The sequence below is a fragment of the Rhipicephalus sanguineus genome, chromosome 1 (assembly GCF_013339695.2).
Source record: "Rhipicephalus sanguineus isolate Rsan-2018 chromosome 1, BIME_Rsan_1.4, whole genome shotgun sequence".
In the NCBI taxonomy this organism is placed as follows: Eukaryota; Metazoa; Arthropoda; class Arachnida; order Ixodida; family Ixodidae; genus Rhipicephalus; species Rhipicephalus sanguineus.
In genome coordinates this window covers 323,066,083-323,080,804 of record NC_051176.1, presented here as the reverse complement: position 1 = coordinate 323,080,804, position 14,722 = coordinate 323,066,083, and the positions used below count along the sequence as shown (strand labels likewise).

Below are 14,722 nucleotides of genomic sequence, written 5' to 3'. Positions count from 1 at the left end.
AGGTAATAATGAGGGTGTTATCGTGATTATAACATCAGCCAATGGTGGAACTGCCGACAATCGCATCATATATTGCGGACTAATACATCATTTGTCGAGAGAAGAGGGAGCGATTTTCAGCTGACTGAGAATTTATTGTAAATTCCAGGCCGCTCGCTTCGCTATAATATTTGGCTCGCGTGTTCTCGTGAGCCTCGACTGCCGATTGGCAGCGCTTTTTGACCCTGCTCAAAAAGTGTTGCAGGGCCCCTTTAAGAAAGTGCGACACGAAATGTTGCTAGGTGCCTCTGAAAAAAGTTTCTACAACGTCCTAAATGTCCCTGAGTATCCATTAATTGTTGCCTCTGAAGCCTGTATGAGCCCTGTTACTCCTGGACATTATTTTAATAGTTGCATTTTTCATGCCATCTGCAGCGTCTACTTTTGCGCCAACGTATAGCCGTGTGACATTGAAGCTCGTCCTTGTGTCTCTCTTCTTTGTCTCCGTGTGCTTGTGCGAATCCGTTAAGATGAATATGTTCCAACTAGGCCAACTTGCGGTATGACATTGAAGGATGGCACATCACCACCAAATTTTATAGCGCTTTCTGGCCATCCATGATCATCATCGTTAAAGCTACCCTTGAAGAAAAAACCTAGATATGTGCCTGTTAATGACTTGCATGGTGGGATGGTGCATGTTTGAACATGATTGACCCAGATCAGGATCTCGATCACGATTGGTTCATTTGTACAAGTTGCAGAAACCCATAGTATTGCAACAATTTGTGATATCATAGAAATGTGGTTTGCCAGAAAGCTGCTGTCATATTGCAGTAGTTACTGAATCTACTTTGTATATGATGCAGGAAGAAGTATGGATACCATGCCTTGTATTTCAATAAATATGGTACTCTTGTGTAAATGTACTGTCAATCTCCTAGAGTGCTTTAGGAAAGCTTTTTATTCAACCTTCTAGGTGCCAAGTTGTGTTTGCTCAAAAAAACAAGTGTGCACTTTTTTTGTGTGGCTTTTTCAGAGAGGCGGCGGCGCTGGAGTGGCAGCTCCAAGGAGTATGAGGTGGATGAAGAGGAGGAGACTAATGAAGAGGCCTTTGAGGAGGATCCACAACTGAAGAAGGAAGAGGAGGAGCTCTCCAAGATTGCCACAGGCATCGGCAAGGTATCCAATACCTTCAGCATCGCTATAAGTTCTCTCTGAAAGTGGTTCTTCTTGGCAATGATCATCATTTATTATCCCTGAGGGCCCTGTGGAGGGCGGCAAAATGATATTGTATTCCAAGTCGTATTATCATACAAGCAAATATCACAGACAAGGAGGCATGTCCATGTTGTACGCTTCTATGGAACAAAAAAAAAAAAGGAATGATGCAGAAAAAAAAGGGAATAGAAAAAAACAGACACGCACACACACACATGCAATGCGTTTCCGCGTGTGTTGACAAAATGTTTGATACAGTGGTTAAAGAAGCGCAGTCTACAAGAAGGCTGTAGTAGCCTTTGTGAGTATAATGAAAGGATACCATTTTAAAGGCACAATTTTCAGGAAATAGTATAAAGGTACAGGACAAAATATTATGAATACCATATACACGTGTGTAATGAACGCACCTTTTTCTAGGTGCGTTCTGAAAAACTGGTGCGTGAAAAACTGAAGAAAAGTTGGGTGCGTTTATTATGCGGGCTAAATTTTGTGAAAACTTTTTCGCAATGAGTAAATGCAGTAATGCAAAAAAAAAAAGTTAGATAGCTTACCTTCTGCAGTAAACATATGCTTACACTATTTGGAAACAGCTTTTTTATTGCACTTCATTCATCTTCTTCAGAATCGCTAGACCCGTTGTCCAGGTCGCTGGACACTTCGACATCTTGCTCCCACAACTGGTCATCCTCGCTGCCGTCAGAGTCCTTCAATGCTTTTCTGGCCATGACACTCCTCCGTAACGCTATGGGGAAAGCTTGCTATGTCGCTGCACCTGCTGCGGAGCAGTGCTAGAAGCGCGCGGGGGGCAGGCTGGGGGGCATTGAGGAGGGCTGCGCTGCATAGGGAGAGCTGGGGGCCCGAGAAATCCAGTTGGTGTTCAGTTTTCCTCGTTTTTCTAAATTTGTGCGACTGATAACTGTGAGAAATGTGTGCGAGGACACAGATGGTGTATGTGAGTGACGATGTCGAACACTTGCTGTGTACCGGGTTGTCGCCACAGCTACAGAGGTATGTGCGGAAAGGTGTTGTTGATTAGTATGCCGAGGGACTGCGATGAGAGGGACAAATGGAAACGTGCAATACCGTGACAGGAAGCTGGCAGATTTACCTCCGATTCTGAACACTTGAGAGTTTGTGAGAAACATTTTGATGCCACAGACGTTATTTGAACAGACGACTTCATAGTGAATGGAGAAAATGTGTCATTGCAACGCGAGAAGGCGCTGGCGCTGTTTCTTTCGCAGCTTGCTAGTTTTTAGGGGCAAAGCACCTTAGGGTGTCGGCATGCATCGTCTGCTGTCGCGGCGTGCATCGTCATGTCCTGTCATGGTGGTCCATTTGCTTGAGCGCAAGAGAGGACGCCACCGCCTCAGCGCGTGCCGTGTGGCGAGAGAGAGCGAATGGCGCGCGTCGACTATGGAAATGCTCTTTGCATAGTCACTACCAGCGCGCAAGGAACGAGAACGCGCCCTCGCCCACACGAGTCAACGCCAACGCAGGCAGCATCTGCTAGCGAGTTTCCTGATTGAAAGTAAAAGCAACTGCTCGCGCTGCACAAGCATTCATCGGCCACCCTCTATATATAGGCACTGCATCTTGACCTGCAGTGTAGTGCCGGTGGGAGATTTCTCTTGTGCATAGTTGTATAAAGATTCGCAGTGTGTACATTAAGTAAAAGGGGACTGCGGGTCTCTGTGACCAATCTTTCGTCTCTCATTGCCCATTAGCAGTGATTTTGCTGTGGGAAACACCAGCACACACTGCATGCTTCGGCTGTCCGTAGGTTTCATGTTAGTGGAGCTGAAACACCCTTCCCTACATGCGTCGCCCCTCCCCAATTTTTGGTCTCGTTTTCATTCGATGCCATTTTTGTTTTAAAGGGCCCCTCACCAGGTGACCTAGCGAATTTTAGTTAGACATTGCAAGTTGTTGCGAGCCCAATAAAGAGCATTATGCCACAAGAATTTTTCTAATCGGTCGGTTAGAAGCTGAGAAAAATAATAATTTGTAGCGGCGCGAAACCATGATGCGAGGAGGCGAGCTGCAAACCCTTGCCGCTCACCCCGCGTAGCCTCCGCAAGCCAAATCCCTTCCCTGCCCTCTTCGCCACGCGAGCGGAAGGATCACATAACGCATACGCATAATCACGTCATGCGCACAAAATGTCACGAGCGCATGACGCGCCCGAACCAGCCCGAGTCCCCGAGACGCGAGCGGTGTTGTGGCGGCGTTCTTTGCGCTTCATCTCTGCAAGTTATGCCGAATGCGCCCTCGCCGATCACTTGGCTTTCAACCTATTACTGAGCGCGAAAGCTGCAACATTTGTACGGACGCGAGACTAGCGGTGTGCTGCATGAACGTCTAGTTAGACGCGGGAGGATAAATGAGCCTAATGAGCGCTGGAACGCGGTAGAAAATTAGTTTCGTTGTAAAGGGTGGCGTCTGCACGATGCGCAAAGCGCGAGAACACGAACGCGCGCGATACGGAGGTAGATTAGTCTGGAATCTCGCTGCGATTCGCAGTAAAAATGTAAAAAGAAAATGCACACATTCCGTTTGTGTGTTTTATTATTGCTCTCAAGTTTTATTCATCCATTCAAGCAACAAATTACAAAAACGACGCGTCGTGTCAAATAATTATCGCAGTGTCACGTGCTACTGTTGGCGACGTCAGAGCCCAGTCGTCTACGTAGAGGAGAGACGTCACAGCACTACTATCTACGCAGGGCCATTTTCTCATGTACGTCATCCCCTCATTCTCTGGGCGTGTGGACGCGAGAAGAAGGGCAAGCAGCGTTCAGCTTGAAATTTGACTCATTTACGTGGCGCGTAGCGTTGCAAATTTTGGCAGACGTAATCGTGAACGCCTAGTGCATGCATTGCGCTCGTCGGCTCAAAATTGTCAAACCTGGTGAGGGGCCCTTTAAGATGAATATCTACCAATTAGCTCAGCTCTCTGTTATTCATTTAGGTTCTTTCCAGCTTATTAAGTGCTTTGCATTGTTTCCCTGTTTGCCGTGGTTAAAAAAGCAATTTTTTTTCTATTTTTATTGACTGAATGTCAACTAAGCAATTTTTAATATTTTTTTATTGTACTTCAGAGTTCACTTTGCTTTTTGTAATAGCTTGCTCCTTTCATGTACTGGCCTTGCAAAGAGTTTTCCTAGGAAAATGTCACTCATAGCTTTCTGTTTTCTGAGGTATTTCTCGAATAAAAGTATTTCTGTGTTTTTCTTTCAATCGTAGCATTCTTGCTTTGTTTACTGTAAATTAGTGGCTCGACAGTGTGATGTTCTCAAACATATGCATTGAAATAAGCAATTATAGTTAAGTATGAACGCAATTGGCGTGAGTGATCTTCCTCAGCTTGACACATTTTTCGGTATTTTGCCCCATGTTACGTTTTTCACGTTCTGAATAATTCGAAAGCGCAAGAGAACACTGCTTGTGAGCACGTGTTTATTTTCTCTAGATTAGTGAAACAGGGTTCCCTTTCAGTTAATCAAGTCTCCCCTGTGCAGTCTTCATTAAGAAAACCGTTGCATCACGCGGTGCAGACATAGTCCGTCTAAGCTGTCCAAGTAATGGACGTTGTGGATTGTGAAGGTGCCACCAGCACGAAGATCGGAGATACCAGAGCGCCCTTGCAACGCTGCACAACCTAAAGTGCGATGCACTTTCGCTTGTGCAATGCCCACGTAGCATGAAGTTTTCAAAGTTACTCGTAGAAAATGGACAAAACGTGGTTACAAGCTCGAAGTAAAGGCTACATTAGGTCCTAGAGATCAACGGGTATTCACGCGGCTCACGGACGTTACCTTGCGAAAGCTTCGTCACTTCCGATTTCAGGTGTTGCCTAAGCTCTGTGAGGTAGGCTGCAGTGAAGTGAAGATGGCTTTTATAAACTAAACATAGGAATGTAGAGCTTTTCTTTTTTGTAATGTGGCCGTGTCAAACTCCTGCGGCGCAGACGGCATGATTGTAAATAGCGCGATAGGCGCTGGCTCAACTCCCGCTGCGAGACTTCAGTTTGCGAGTTGGTGGGTTTGCAAGGCTTGTGCAGTGTCACAAGTTTTAGTAAATATTGCAGTAAGACAGATAACTGGGCAAGTTGGTATGTATCCATACAGTAGACTCTCGTTAAACGGAACCTGAAGGGACCAAGAAAATGTGTTCCATTTAACAGGAGTTCCGTTTACTGAGAGATGAACAGGAGTGCAGAATCCAAGTATGAAACCAATTATATTAGATGCAGTTGTTGCGTTTAAGCAGCAGTTCCGTTTAACAGATTTCCGTTTACTGAGAGTCTATTGTATTTAACCTTCTTAGCGCGCACAAAAGACAAGGTGTGTGTTCACTCGTGTGTCTCTTTCTTGTCCTTGTCTTTTGTGCGCGCTAAGAAAGTTTAAATAAGTAAACATCCCGTGCCTGAATAAATACTCTCGTGCTCCACTGCCTGAGGTAAGAAACCTCTCTGGAACAACATATACAGCTAATATTGCAGCGTCGGCACGACTGGATCCATCGTTGCCTTGATATCTAAAAAAATATATATATATATATATGCGAAAGTAAGCTTTTTACATGTGTATGCAGTAACCACATGGTATGTCAGGTGAAGTATGAGTGTATGAGTGGTAGTTGAATTATTGCGGTTTGGGTGCAAGATAAACCATTGTCTCGAACCGGCACAGCATTCAGCAGAGCGCAGCACGTACGCACGAATGCCCCCGCGTTGACCGTAGCGACCCTAGCGGCAGTCTCTGTCCCTGTATGAAACTGTGGGCGCAGTTTCGTGACCAGAAAAGCATTGAAGGACTCTGCTGTCATCCAGCACATTTGCGATTCCAGACTTCTTGAAACTCTTTGAAATCAAATCAGCTGGCAGTGAGCGCCATGCGTCCGAGATGCAGGAGCACACCAGCTTGACGGATGGCCTCTTAATCTTGCCAGTCAGCGTCAAGGTGTGCCCTCGATGGGTCATCCAGTCTGTGTACAAGTGGCACACACTGTCTCTCAAAGACTTGTTCACACAAACATCAAGGGGCTGCAGCACTTAAGGCGGCGGTCTCACTCCGGCGGCACGAACACGTCGTTTTTGTCACTTTTCCAACCGACGCGGCGGCTGTTCTCCGTGCTTTATATAGTTGACTTATATATCATTGAAAAGCTTGATCTTTGTACTTTTCAAATATATTTATTAAAAACAAGTCAACCATTAGTATTTGGGGATGGATAGCCAAGAATAAGCGCAAGTTACACGGTTTTGGCTGACTGTGCCTCAGCAGTGACCATTTTTTAAAAAATCTGCTACAGTTACAGCACTGTTCTTTGCGCAGCACATTCAAGACATATTTACCTATTTTCTCAACGTAGCAAATTGATGTTGGACTTCTACTTTTTTGTTGCTGAGCTTTTGAAAACAGCCAAATTTAGTCACTTCCGCAGCAGATTGTCCAGTAACTATTCGCTAGAGAAAGTTCATTTTCGGGGCGTATGTAGAGGATAAGATTTTCCGTCTGAATACCCAATTTCATCGATGTGCACGTGCTACTTTTTAAATTATATTCATCTAAAGTGGGCGATATTCTCAATATAGGGACCTACCGTGACCCATTTTCGTGGAAAGCTACTGAAGTTCCATGGCCGAATTTGCACGTAGAGAAACTATAGTCCCCGATCTATTTCCTGGACCTAGGGTTTTTCAATAAAGCAAGCAGAAATGCGATACGAAGCTCGTAAACTGTCTTAATTTTTCATGCTGAAAACGTCAACAAAAGTGGAGTAATCTTCAAACTGCGCTGAAATCTCCGCATGCATAGCTTAAAATATAATAGTTACGGTCTCCTTATATAATTATACACACTAATCACACACAAATACTGCAGGAACACTGAGAAATCTGCATTATTCCTATCACTACAACGAAAATCTTCCTCTAGCGCCACCTAGACGGACAACACGAAAGCGCTGCATTGGAAAGCTCCCCGTCTCCCCGACTGTGGCGTTCGAAAACACTTTACTTCAGGGGAGAATGTCAACTTCAGACCATGCCCCAGCATCTGCAAGTCTTCTCTTTTTGTCTGCCTTTCAGACGGCTGCGCGGGAGAGCGTGAAAGCAAGTGTGAAGCATGGGCGCCTTGGGGGGTGCAAAGCCGTCTTGCATCGCGGCTGGGGGAGGGGGGGGAGAGAGAGATCTGGCATAGCTTGGGTGGGGGCAAGTGCCGGTGTGGCTGGAGGGGGGCAAATGCCGATTTTGCACAGAGAGTATGGGGTGAGCGTCGTCAAGTGAAAAAAAAAGAAAAGCCGTACTCTCGGAACGTCCCCCTCGTGTGCGTGCGTATGTTTGTGGCCCCACTCGGGCGACCACTAAAACCGAGGGGTGTGCAACGGCAGACAAAAGAAAGCAGAAAAACGGGCAGTGCGCGTGCGATGCGAGGGAACTGAGTAGATCTGCGTGGGCGAAGTATGTTTTGAATAGCACCTCAGCTTTCCTTTTCTTTCCTTTTTTTTATAAAAAATGTCGTTTTCCAGAGGTGTGGTTTGCTGGGCTTGTTCATATGAATCCACAGCAATAAACATCATAAATACGAGATAAGGCACACATATATAGGAATGACACGACAACTGTTTTGTATTTGCTGCGTGTTCCTTTCTGCCACTGCTAACAAACTAAACACCGCAGAGTTAAACTAACTAAATTAACAATTAAACACAACTAAGATGTATACCTCCGCTTCTAAAAAATGTAGGCCACTCGAATTTCTTTGGTACCGGCTTCCTTTCCTTTATGCGTCGCAGCATTTTCCCCGGGCAAAAGTGCGTGAGCGCGAAAGTAACCCATCCCGTTCAACTGGGCTTGCTGTGCTCTGTACTTGCTAGATTAGGCTACAAGCGGAAACTTGGCAGGATACGCTCGCTCCGATTCGCCGTCTATCATATACTTTGGCAAGTTATGCATCGGACTGTTTCGCTTCAGGACGTGGGTTCGATTTCGCCTACGACAGGCGCATTTCCATGGCAACGAAATCCAGGAACACCCGCGTATATATTTCCGTGCACTCTAAGTGTTCAGGAGTGCCCCATATCGGCGTTCCTCATAATTACATAAGGCTAGCTCCAAGGGGACGCGGGCGTTTGCGAACTCTTCACTCTGAGTCGGAACACCGTGCAACAAGGCGCTCGCGTGGTTACCCTGCCTCCGCCCCCGCTTCTATCACGCGCACCTTTAGACAGCCTGCGGTTACAGCCTAGGAACTGCGAGCTCACTTTGCGTATTTCTCTGATTCATTGCTCTTGCTTTGAATGATTGTACTTTGGGGTGTGGAACGCGGTTTCTGTCAGCCCAGTATCGCAAACTTCACACCTAAATTTGTATACCTGTTTGCTCGAATCACAAATAAAGTTTATATAAAAAGCCTTAGTGGTAAGCTTCGGCCGTATTTGCGGTCACCCTGTGGCATGTGCGGGCACATATTCATTGGGATTTTCCGAATGGTCTACTCTACATCTCTTCTGGCACTTGGATTTGTATGTTTCGGCCCTAAATAGTAGGCCTCCTAAGTTTTTTTTATTTCTTCAGTAAACCTCCTCAGGCAAGGTTTTACAAACGGCAGGTGGGTGGCATACATGCGTGATACGCTTGGGGTCCCGGTTCGTTCGCTGCTGTATATCCTTGTGCGCAGACCATATCGGTGACTACGCAGCAATTCTTGCGGTAGCGGGAATTTGCGTCCAATGCTGATGTGGTGAGCTGGAAACCCGAAGTATGACATCGTTCCACGCAACACAGCTTTGCCGTCGGAAGACAGTGACATCCGATTGATAGCCTCCGGCCGGGAATCTTAGGCGCGTGCCTGTAGGCTTGTGTTGCTGCACTGGCGGCTGAAATCAACAGCTATTCCTCGATATCTGCACAGTGCATGCTGTTGTGCTCGTGACACGCGATCGAACACCTCCTCTCTGTTTTCTTTGCTCAGCTCGTGCTTTATCAGCCGCCGCTTTCGCCTGAAGGAGAAACGTTAGGAGCTAACAACTCAACGTCTTTGGAAAGTCTGCCGTGCTGAGAACTTGCGATGTCTGAGGATAGCGGGTCGTAAACTCGTAGCGTGAGTCGTAAGGCTGACGAGCCAACGTAGCCGAACTGGGACTTGCGCCTAGTAGCCAGACAAGAAGAGAAGCGTTTTTGAAAACGATAAGTTTATAAAAGTATAGTTGGTATCGTTGTGCATAAAACACGTTTACATGAAAGCGACAGATGCGCATCGCGTTCATGTTAACAATGGCAATTCGCTAGGAAGGCGCATTGCAGTAATACGTCAGACAGGGATGGTATTGCGAGTCCCGGTCGAATCACAGGCCGTAAATCACGAAGAGAGTAACGGTGGCCTCCCGTCGTGCGAACTCCGGGCGTGCCTCTTTCGCTATAAGGTATTCATATTAGCGCAAAGCAAAAAACAAACACTCGAGAAGGAATTGGAAGGGAGCAGACAGGTCAGGCGCTGAAACCTTTCTGCTTCCTCCCACTTCTCTCTGTAGTCTTTGTTTCTTTGTTCGCGCTAATATGTATCTCTTTGTATAGTGGTTCATGAAGGAGAAAAAGGTGGTAATTTTTGTCTCCCGTGCTTCAGACACGGCTAAGCGCATGTATCCCTCTGACATCAATGAACTCGGCCAGCAACCACATGGCCGCTGCGGCGAAGAGAAGACGAGGGGTTCTGTAAACGGCGTCGCATCGCCTTTCCGAAACGCGCTTGCAAAGCCGATGCGCTACTGTCGCATTCATGTAAACGGGATTATAACCGGCCAGCTGGGGCGACTCCATTCATTCAACAAGACGCCGACACGCCGTCTCCACAAAATGGTCTCCACGTTGTCTGAGTGTGGCCCAGTTCATCTTCCCACGGTAGGGAAGTGTGCCTGCGTTGACAGTTTGCCGTAAACCGGCACGGCACGCACCTCGTTCACACGAATGCGACAACTGGCGCATCGCATCCATGTAAACGGGTGTAAGCGCTGGAAAGGCGCATCGCACAAATGCGCCAGGCAGGTGTGGATTTCGAGGGGTAAGCCGATTCATGGACCACCTTACACAATTGAAGGGGAACGCCGGCCCCTCCTCGAGTCGGCCTCGAGTGCACCTCTTCGATACTACACGACAGCTGCGGGGGCAGAAAGCGAGGACTTCTCGGGAGGGTTCATGCACTCCATGTAAACGGCGGCGCATTGCTCTAGGAAAGGTGATGTGCTACCGCTGCATTCTGTCGCATTCGTGTAAACGCAGCTGGAACGCGGCACTGTTTCCCACGGCAATGCAGTCTAATTGAGTTAGTGGGGGAGACAAGGGTTTCCCAAAAGTCTGTAGGCTAACCAATCCTTCCCTAGGAAGAAGGGGTGCACTATGCACGAGGCAACACCACCAAGACTGGTGTAGTCTAGACCCCACGAGTACAGGAGATGGGGCATAACATCCACTGTGCTAGCCTGAAGCTGAGAGGCAGCATGGGGGGGGGGGGGGGGGCGATTGAGCGAGGATGAGAGCAGGTAATAAAATGTGTGCTGCAGCACGAAAGCCGACAGTCTGTGCTTAGTAACGGGAGACGCTAGAGAACGGAACGCATTTCATTCGCATCCACTGGTGTCCACTGCTCGCGTAGATTTGAGCTTCTCGAGCGTGCGCTGTGCACTCTTAAAAAAAAAGTTAGTAAATGGTTAGTAAATGCTTGCATTTACTACTTTCGAGCGTATTTTACTACCATCGCGAAATCTGTTTACTAGCCAGCAGTTAGTAAAGGTCGTAAAGTGCTGCCTTCACTAACCAGAAAGTTTACTTGGTGTTTTTAACTAAGTAACTACTAGCCACCCACATTGCCAGATCTTTCGTAGATGCGCAGTATACTTTGCCGTAATCGTGACAGTCTTTAGCAAAATTTAAACAATTTTTGTTTTGTTGATTACCTTGGAATTAAAGTTTCGTGCTACGTGATGGCACGCATATAAGCAAATATAAGGGCACACGACAATGTGTAGAAAACATCAATTATTCTTCTAAATTCTATGATTGCCAACCAGTACACGGTGCATAGGAGCATAGTCTTCAAGCCGCTGCTAGAGTAGATATCAGCTACGTAAAAGTCTTGCTATTCTGTGTGTGCACTTGCGTGTGTTTTCTCATTCGTGATCAATTCATGCCTCTATGTATGTTGGTTGCTTTGTGTACCTACCACGGTAATTACATGAAGTAATTAGCGGCCATTCGTTAATGTACGAGGACAATGCCACTTCGTTTTTTTAGTCCTTTAGGTACTTTTGTAATAGAATCATCTTTATATGGCAATGCACACGCACATATAAACAAAATAGGCGTAAGCCTCTAATTGAGTTGTTAGCGCGGTTACTAACAACTTAGTAATGGACTAGCCATTCGAGCTAGTACTATTCACTCACTATCTAGGTAGCAAGTTCCACTAGCCTGCATTTTACTACCTTCACTTACTAAGAGGCTAGTGTATTTTGTGACAAGTAAACGGTTAGCATTTAGTCAGTGAATATGCCGACCTTTTTTTTCCAAGAGTTGTCGCAATCGGCGAGCCACCCTTTGCCTCGGGCGCCAGGACGGAATAAAGGCAGCCGCCTCACTTTGCGGCGATAAGGAAGACGCCGGCTGTTTCTCATGCACCAGGAGGCGCATGGTTGCAATTGCTCGAAACAACACCATTGTCGCTGGTGCCGAAGCGGTAATGCGACACATGGCGCCTTTGTGCCCCAGGAAAGGCCGTGACGCCGAGTTTCCGCCGAAGACGGACCTCGGACTACCGCACTGTGCGTCTCCGGCTGTTAGGCCGTCTACGCTTCGATCAGCGCCAGCTTGCTGTCAATTACTGACAATTTGGGTGAAACGACCACTCATCATGTTATTGTAACGAACTTTATTGAAAATCAAAATCCTATTGAAATAGCGTACGCGAATAGAGAAGTCGTTCCCCCGACAAGAGAATAACGCACCAGGACCATTCATGCCACGCATATATGTCGCTGAAGACGTAATTGCTTCAGCTCTGTCATACAAATGGTTTTGCGGTTCATCTGATGCTTTGCACACGGTAACATGATAAATAAATGCTGCATCAACCAAAAGATGAATTGATACTACTCTGCTGAAGTTTCAATTCAAATGAAATAAATGACGGTACGTATAGCAGGGCACGGCCGGACTACAGTGGCGGCACGCGCGCACTTCGCCCCTCTAGTCCCCTCTAGTCCGGCCGTGAGCAGGGAAAACTGTGCTGCTTAGGCAGTTAGCACGGGTTTGACACCGTGGGTCAGAGCGGCAGCGTTGTAGCACGCAATTGCCAAACTACCCGTCTTTCGAACATTCGGAAGCTTAGGTTACATTCGGAAGCTTATGTTACACGGTGAAGGAAGAGCACAGCTAGTCAAATAGAATTTGGCTTCTCCTACAGACGAACGAGAAGTTGTGTCGGGTATAATGAGGGGAGGAGGGGGGGGGTGGAGGTGTTACACACAACCACTGGGCGCGTTTCTTCCATGGGGGAAGGAAGGAGTACATACGAGTTTGCTTACACCCCGTGTTGCAGGTCAGGGTAAAACTGTGCCGTGTTCCCAACAAGGGCCGCAGAAATAGCGTCACGACCCTCTACAGGGTATCACAAACGGCAGAGTTTTGACAACGGGACAGAGTTGAATGCTATCCTGGAGGCAGTCTCGTCTTTATTCTTTCTTTTTCTTCCTGTCAGACCACCATGTCTCACGTTCCAGCACAATTTCAGTGACAACGATGTCTTCTGCATACTTTTGGCGCAGAAAGATTGCTGTCAATTCTACTGCGCAAATATATATATATATATATATATATATATATATATATATATATATATATATATATATATATATATATATGTATGTAACACACTCAGAAACGACGCAGGGTTTCTAGGTTCGGTAAAAGATTCTCAGAAAAGTCAGACACGCGTGCGAAGCAATTTTATTTACGTTCCGCTCGGGGTCCGAGCTTTATCTGATGAAGCTTAGACCTCCAGTGAAACGTAAATAAAATTGCTTCGCACACGTGTTTTTTTTTTTTTTTTCACTTTTCTATATATATGTGCGCGTGTGTACGCGAACAGAACTTCCCTGAGCATTTGCAAATAATTCATAAACTGTGAATAGAAGCCCTCATGTCACCACAATTATTTGGAGAATAATTACTGCATAATTATAGCGTTCTCTCTACAAATATTGCTGTCAATTCTTTCTCGAGAGAAATAAAATCTTTAGTACATAGATCGATTGTGTCAGGGTGTGTAACGGCATATAGAGTGGTAGACGTAAGTGGCTGTTTACTTGAGGAAGTACATAGAAATGGAACAAAGAAAAAGGAGAGTTTATTATGATGACCGCTGTCTAGCTCAAGCAGATGACTGAGTAGTGACAATCAGTAAATGAGTAAACGACAGCGACAGAGGGGATTATTTACATAAGTACACTGTACACGGAAGGATGTGATGTCTCATGGTTCGCTTGTGATGTGACCTCCGCGATAGAGTTTGTCACCCAAACCCGCATTTCGGCACTGTATGTCACGGAGAGCAGCTGGCCAGGCAGCCTACGTGAGCGGTTTGCAGCGCAATTGTTCCTCCCGTGAAAAGAACCGCACCGCTGGGGACAGGGACAAGTGAGCGAGGGTCATCACAGAAGGAGAGATAGAAAGAGGCGTCGTTGAAGGGGAGAAAAAAAAAAGCAGCCCTTGCGGCAGCGGCGCGTAAATAGTTATACTACCAGGAGAAAGAGGCACCTCTTTTCTAGTCAGTGGCATGGGAGTACGAAGGCTCTCTGGGCCGTGCTTTTTTTTTTCTTTGGGGGGGGGGGGGGGCGGGCGGGAAGGGGGGGGGGGGCGTGAAGCACATCTGAAACTTTTCAAAGGAGCAGCGGCGCCCCTGAAAAGAGTGGATTAGTTGAAGCAGGGAGAGGCTCTTCGCTGTCGCGACGGCCGGAGAGCGCATTTTTCTCTCTTTTTTCCAAACGTGACTTGGTGGCGTCTTCTGGCGGCTCAGAATGAAACTACACTGCAGTGGAACCCCCACCTTAAACGAGTCCACCTGGAATGATGATGATTGCGGTGTGCTGCTCCTTCAGTTCCCAGAGTACATTCTCTCCCAGGTGGCTGCGAAAACTGACGAGCACAAGGAGAGACGGGAGAAGCAGGGCACCAGGTCAGGTCGCCGTCCCGAGGCAGTCCGGACCCAATCAGTCATTAGGTTGGCCGACATGCGTCCTTTCTCTTGTGCTCGTACGTGTATGGTGACTGGGAAGTTGGCCTTCGGCAAGGTTTTCTCTTTGAATATAACGTACGGTGGCAACTTCCTGCCATCTGCCGTGATAGTCAGCATTACCGTGAAATGCTGCTTCGCGGCGCCTGTCGTTTTAAAAAGCACGCTGTGTGCTCCTCTCTGGCTGATCATCCTGCTCATTGGCATGTCGAAATTGATGGGCATCTGGT

At 46.9% G+C, this 14,722-nt stretch overlaps 1 protein-coding gene across 2 annotated transcripts in view; it reads left to right on the top strand.

Moving 5' to 3' along the window:
• LOC119379499 (actin-binding LIM protein 3) overlaps positions 1-14,722 on the top strand; it is a 618,577-nt gene that overhangs the window by 380,417 nt on the left and 223,438 nt on the right. For both annotated transcript variants that reach the window (XM_037648800.2, XM_037648799.2), the window contains one exon: positions 1,019-1,161. In XM_037648800.2, the coding sequence (XP_037504728.1) occupies positions 1,019-1,161 (143 nt within the window). The remainder of the gene's footprint in view (positions 1-1,018; positions 1,162-14,722) is intronic.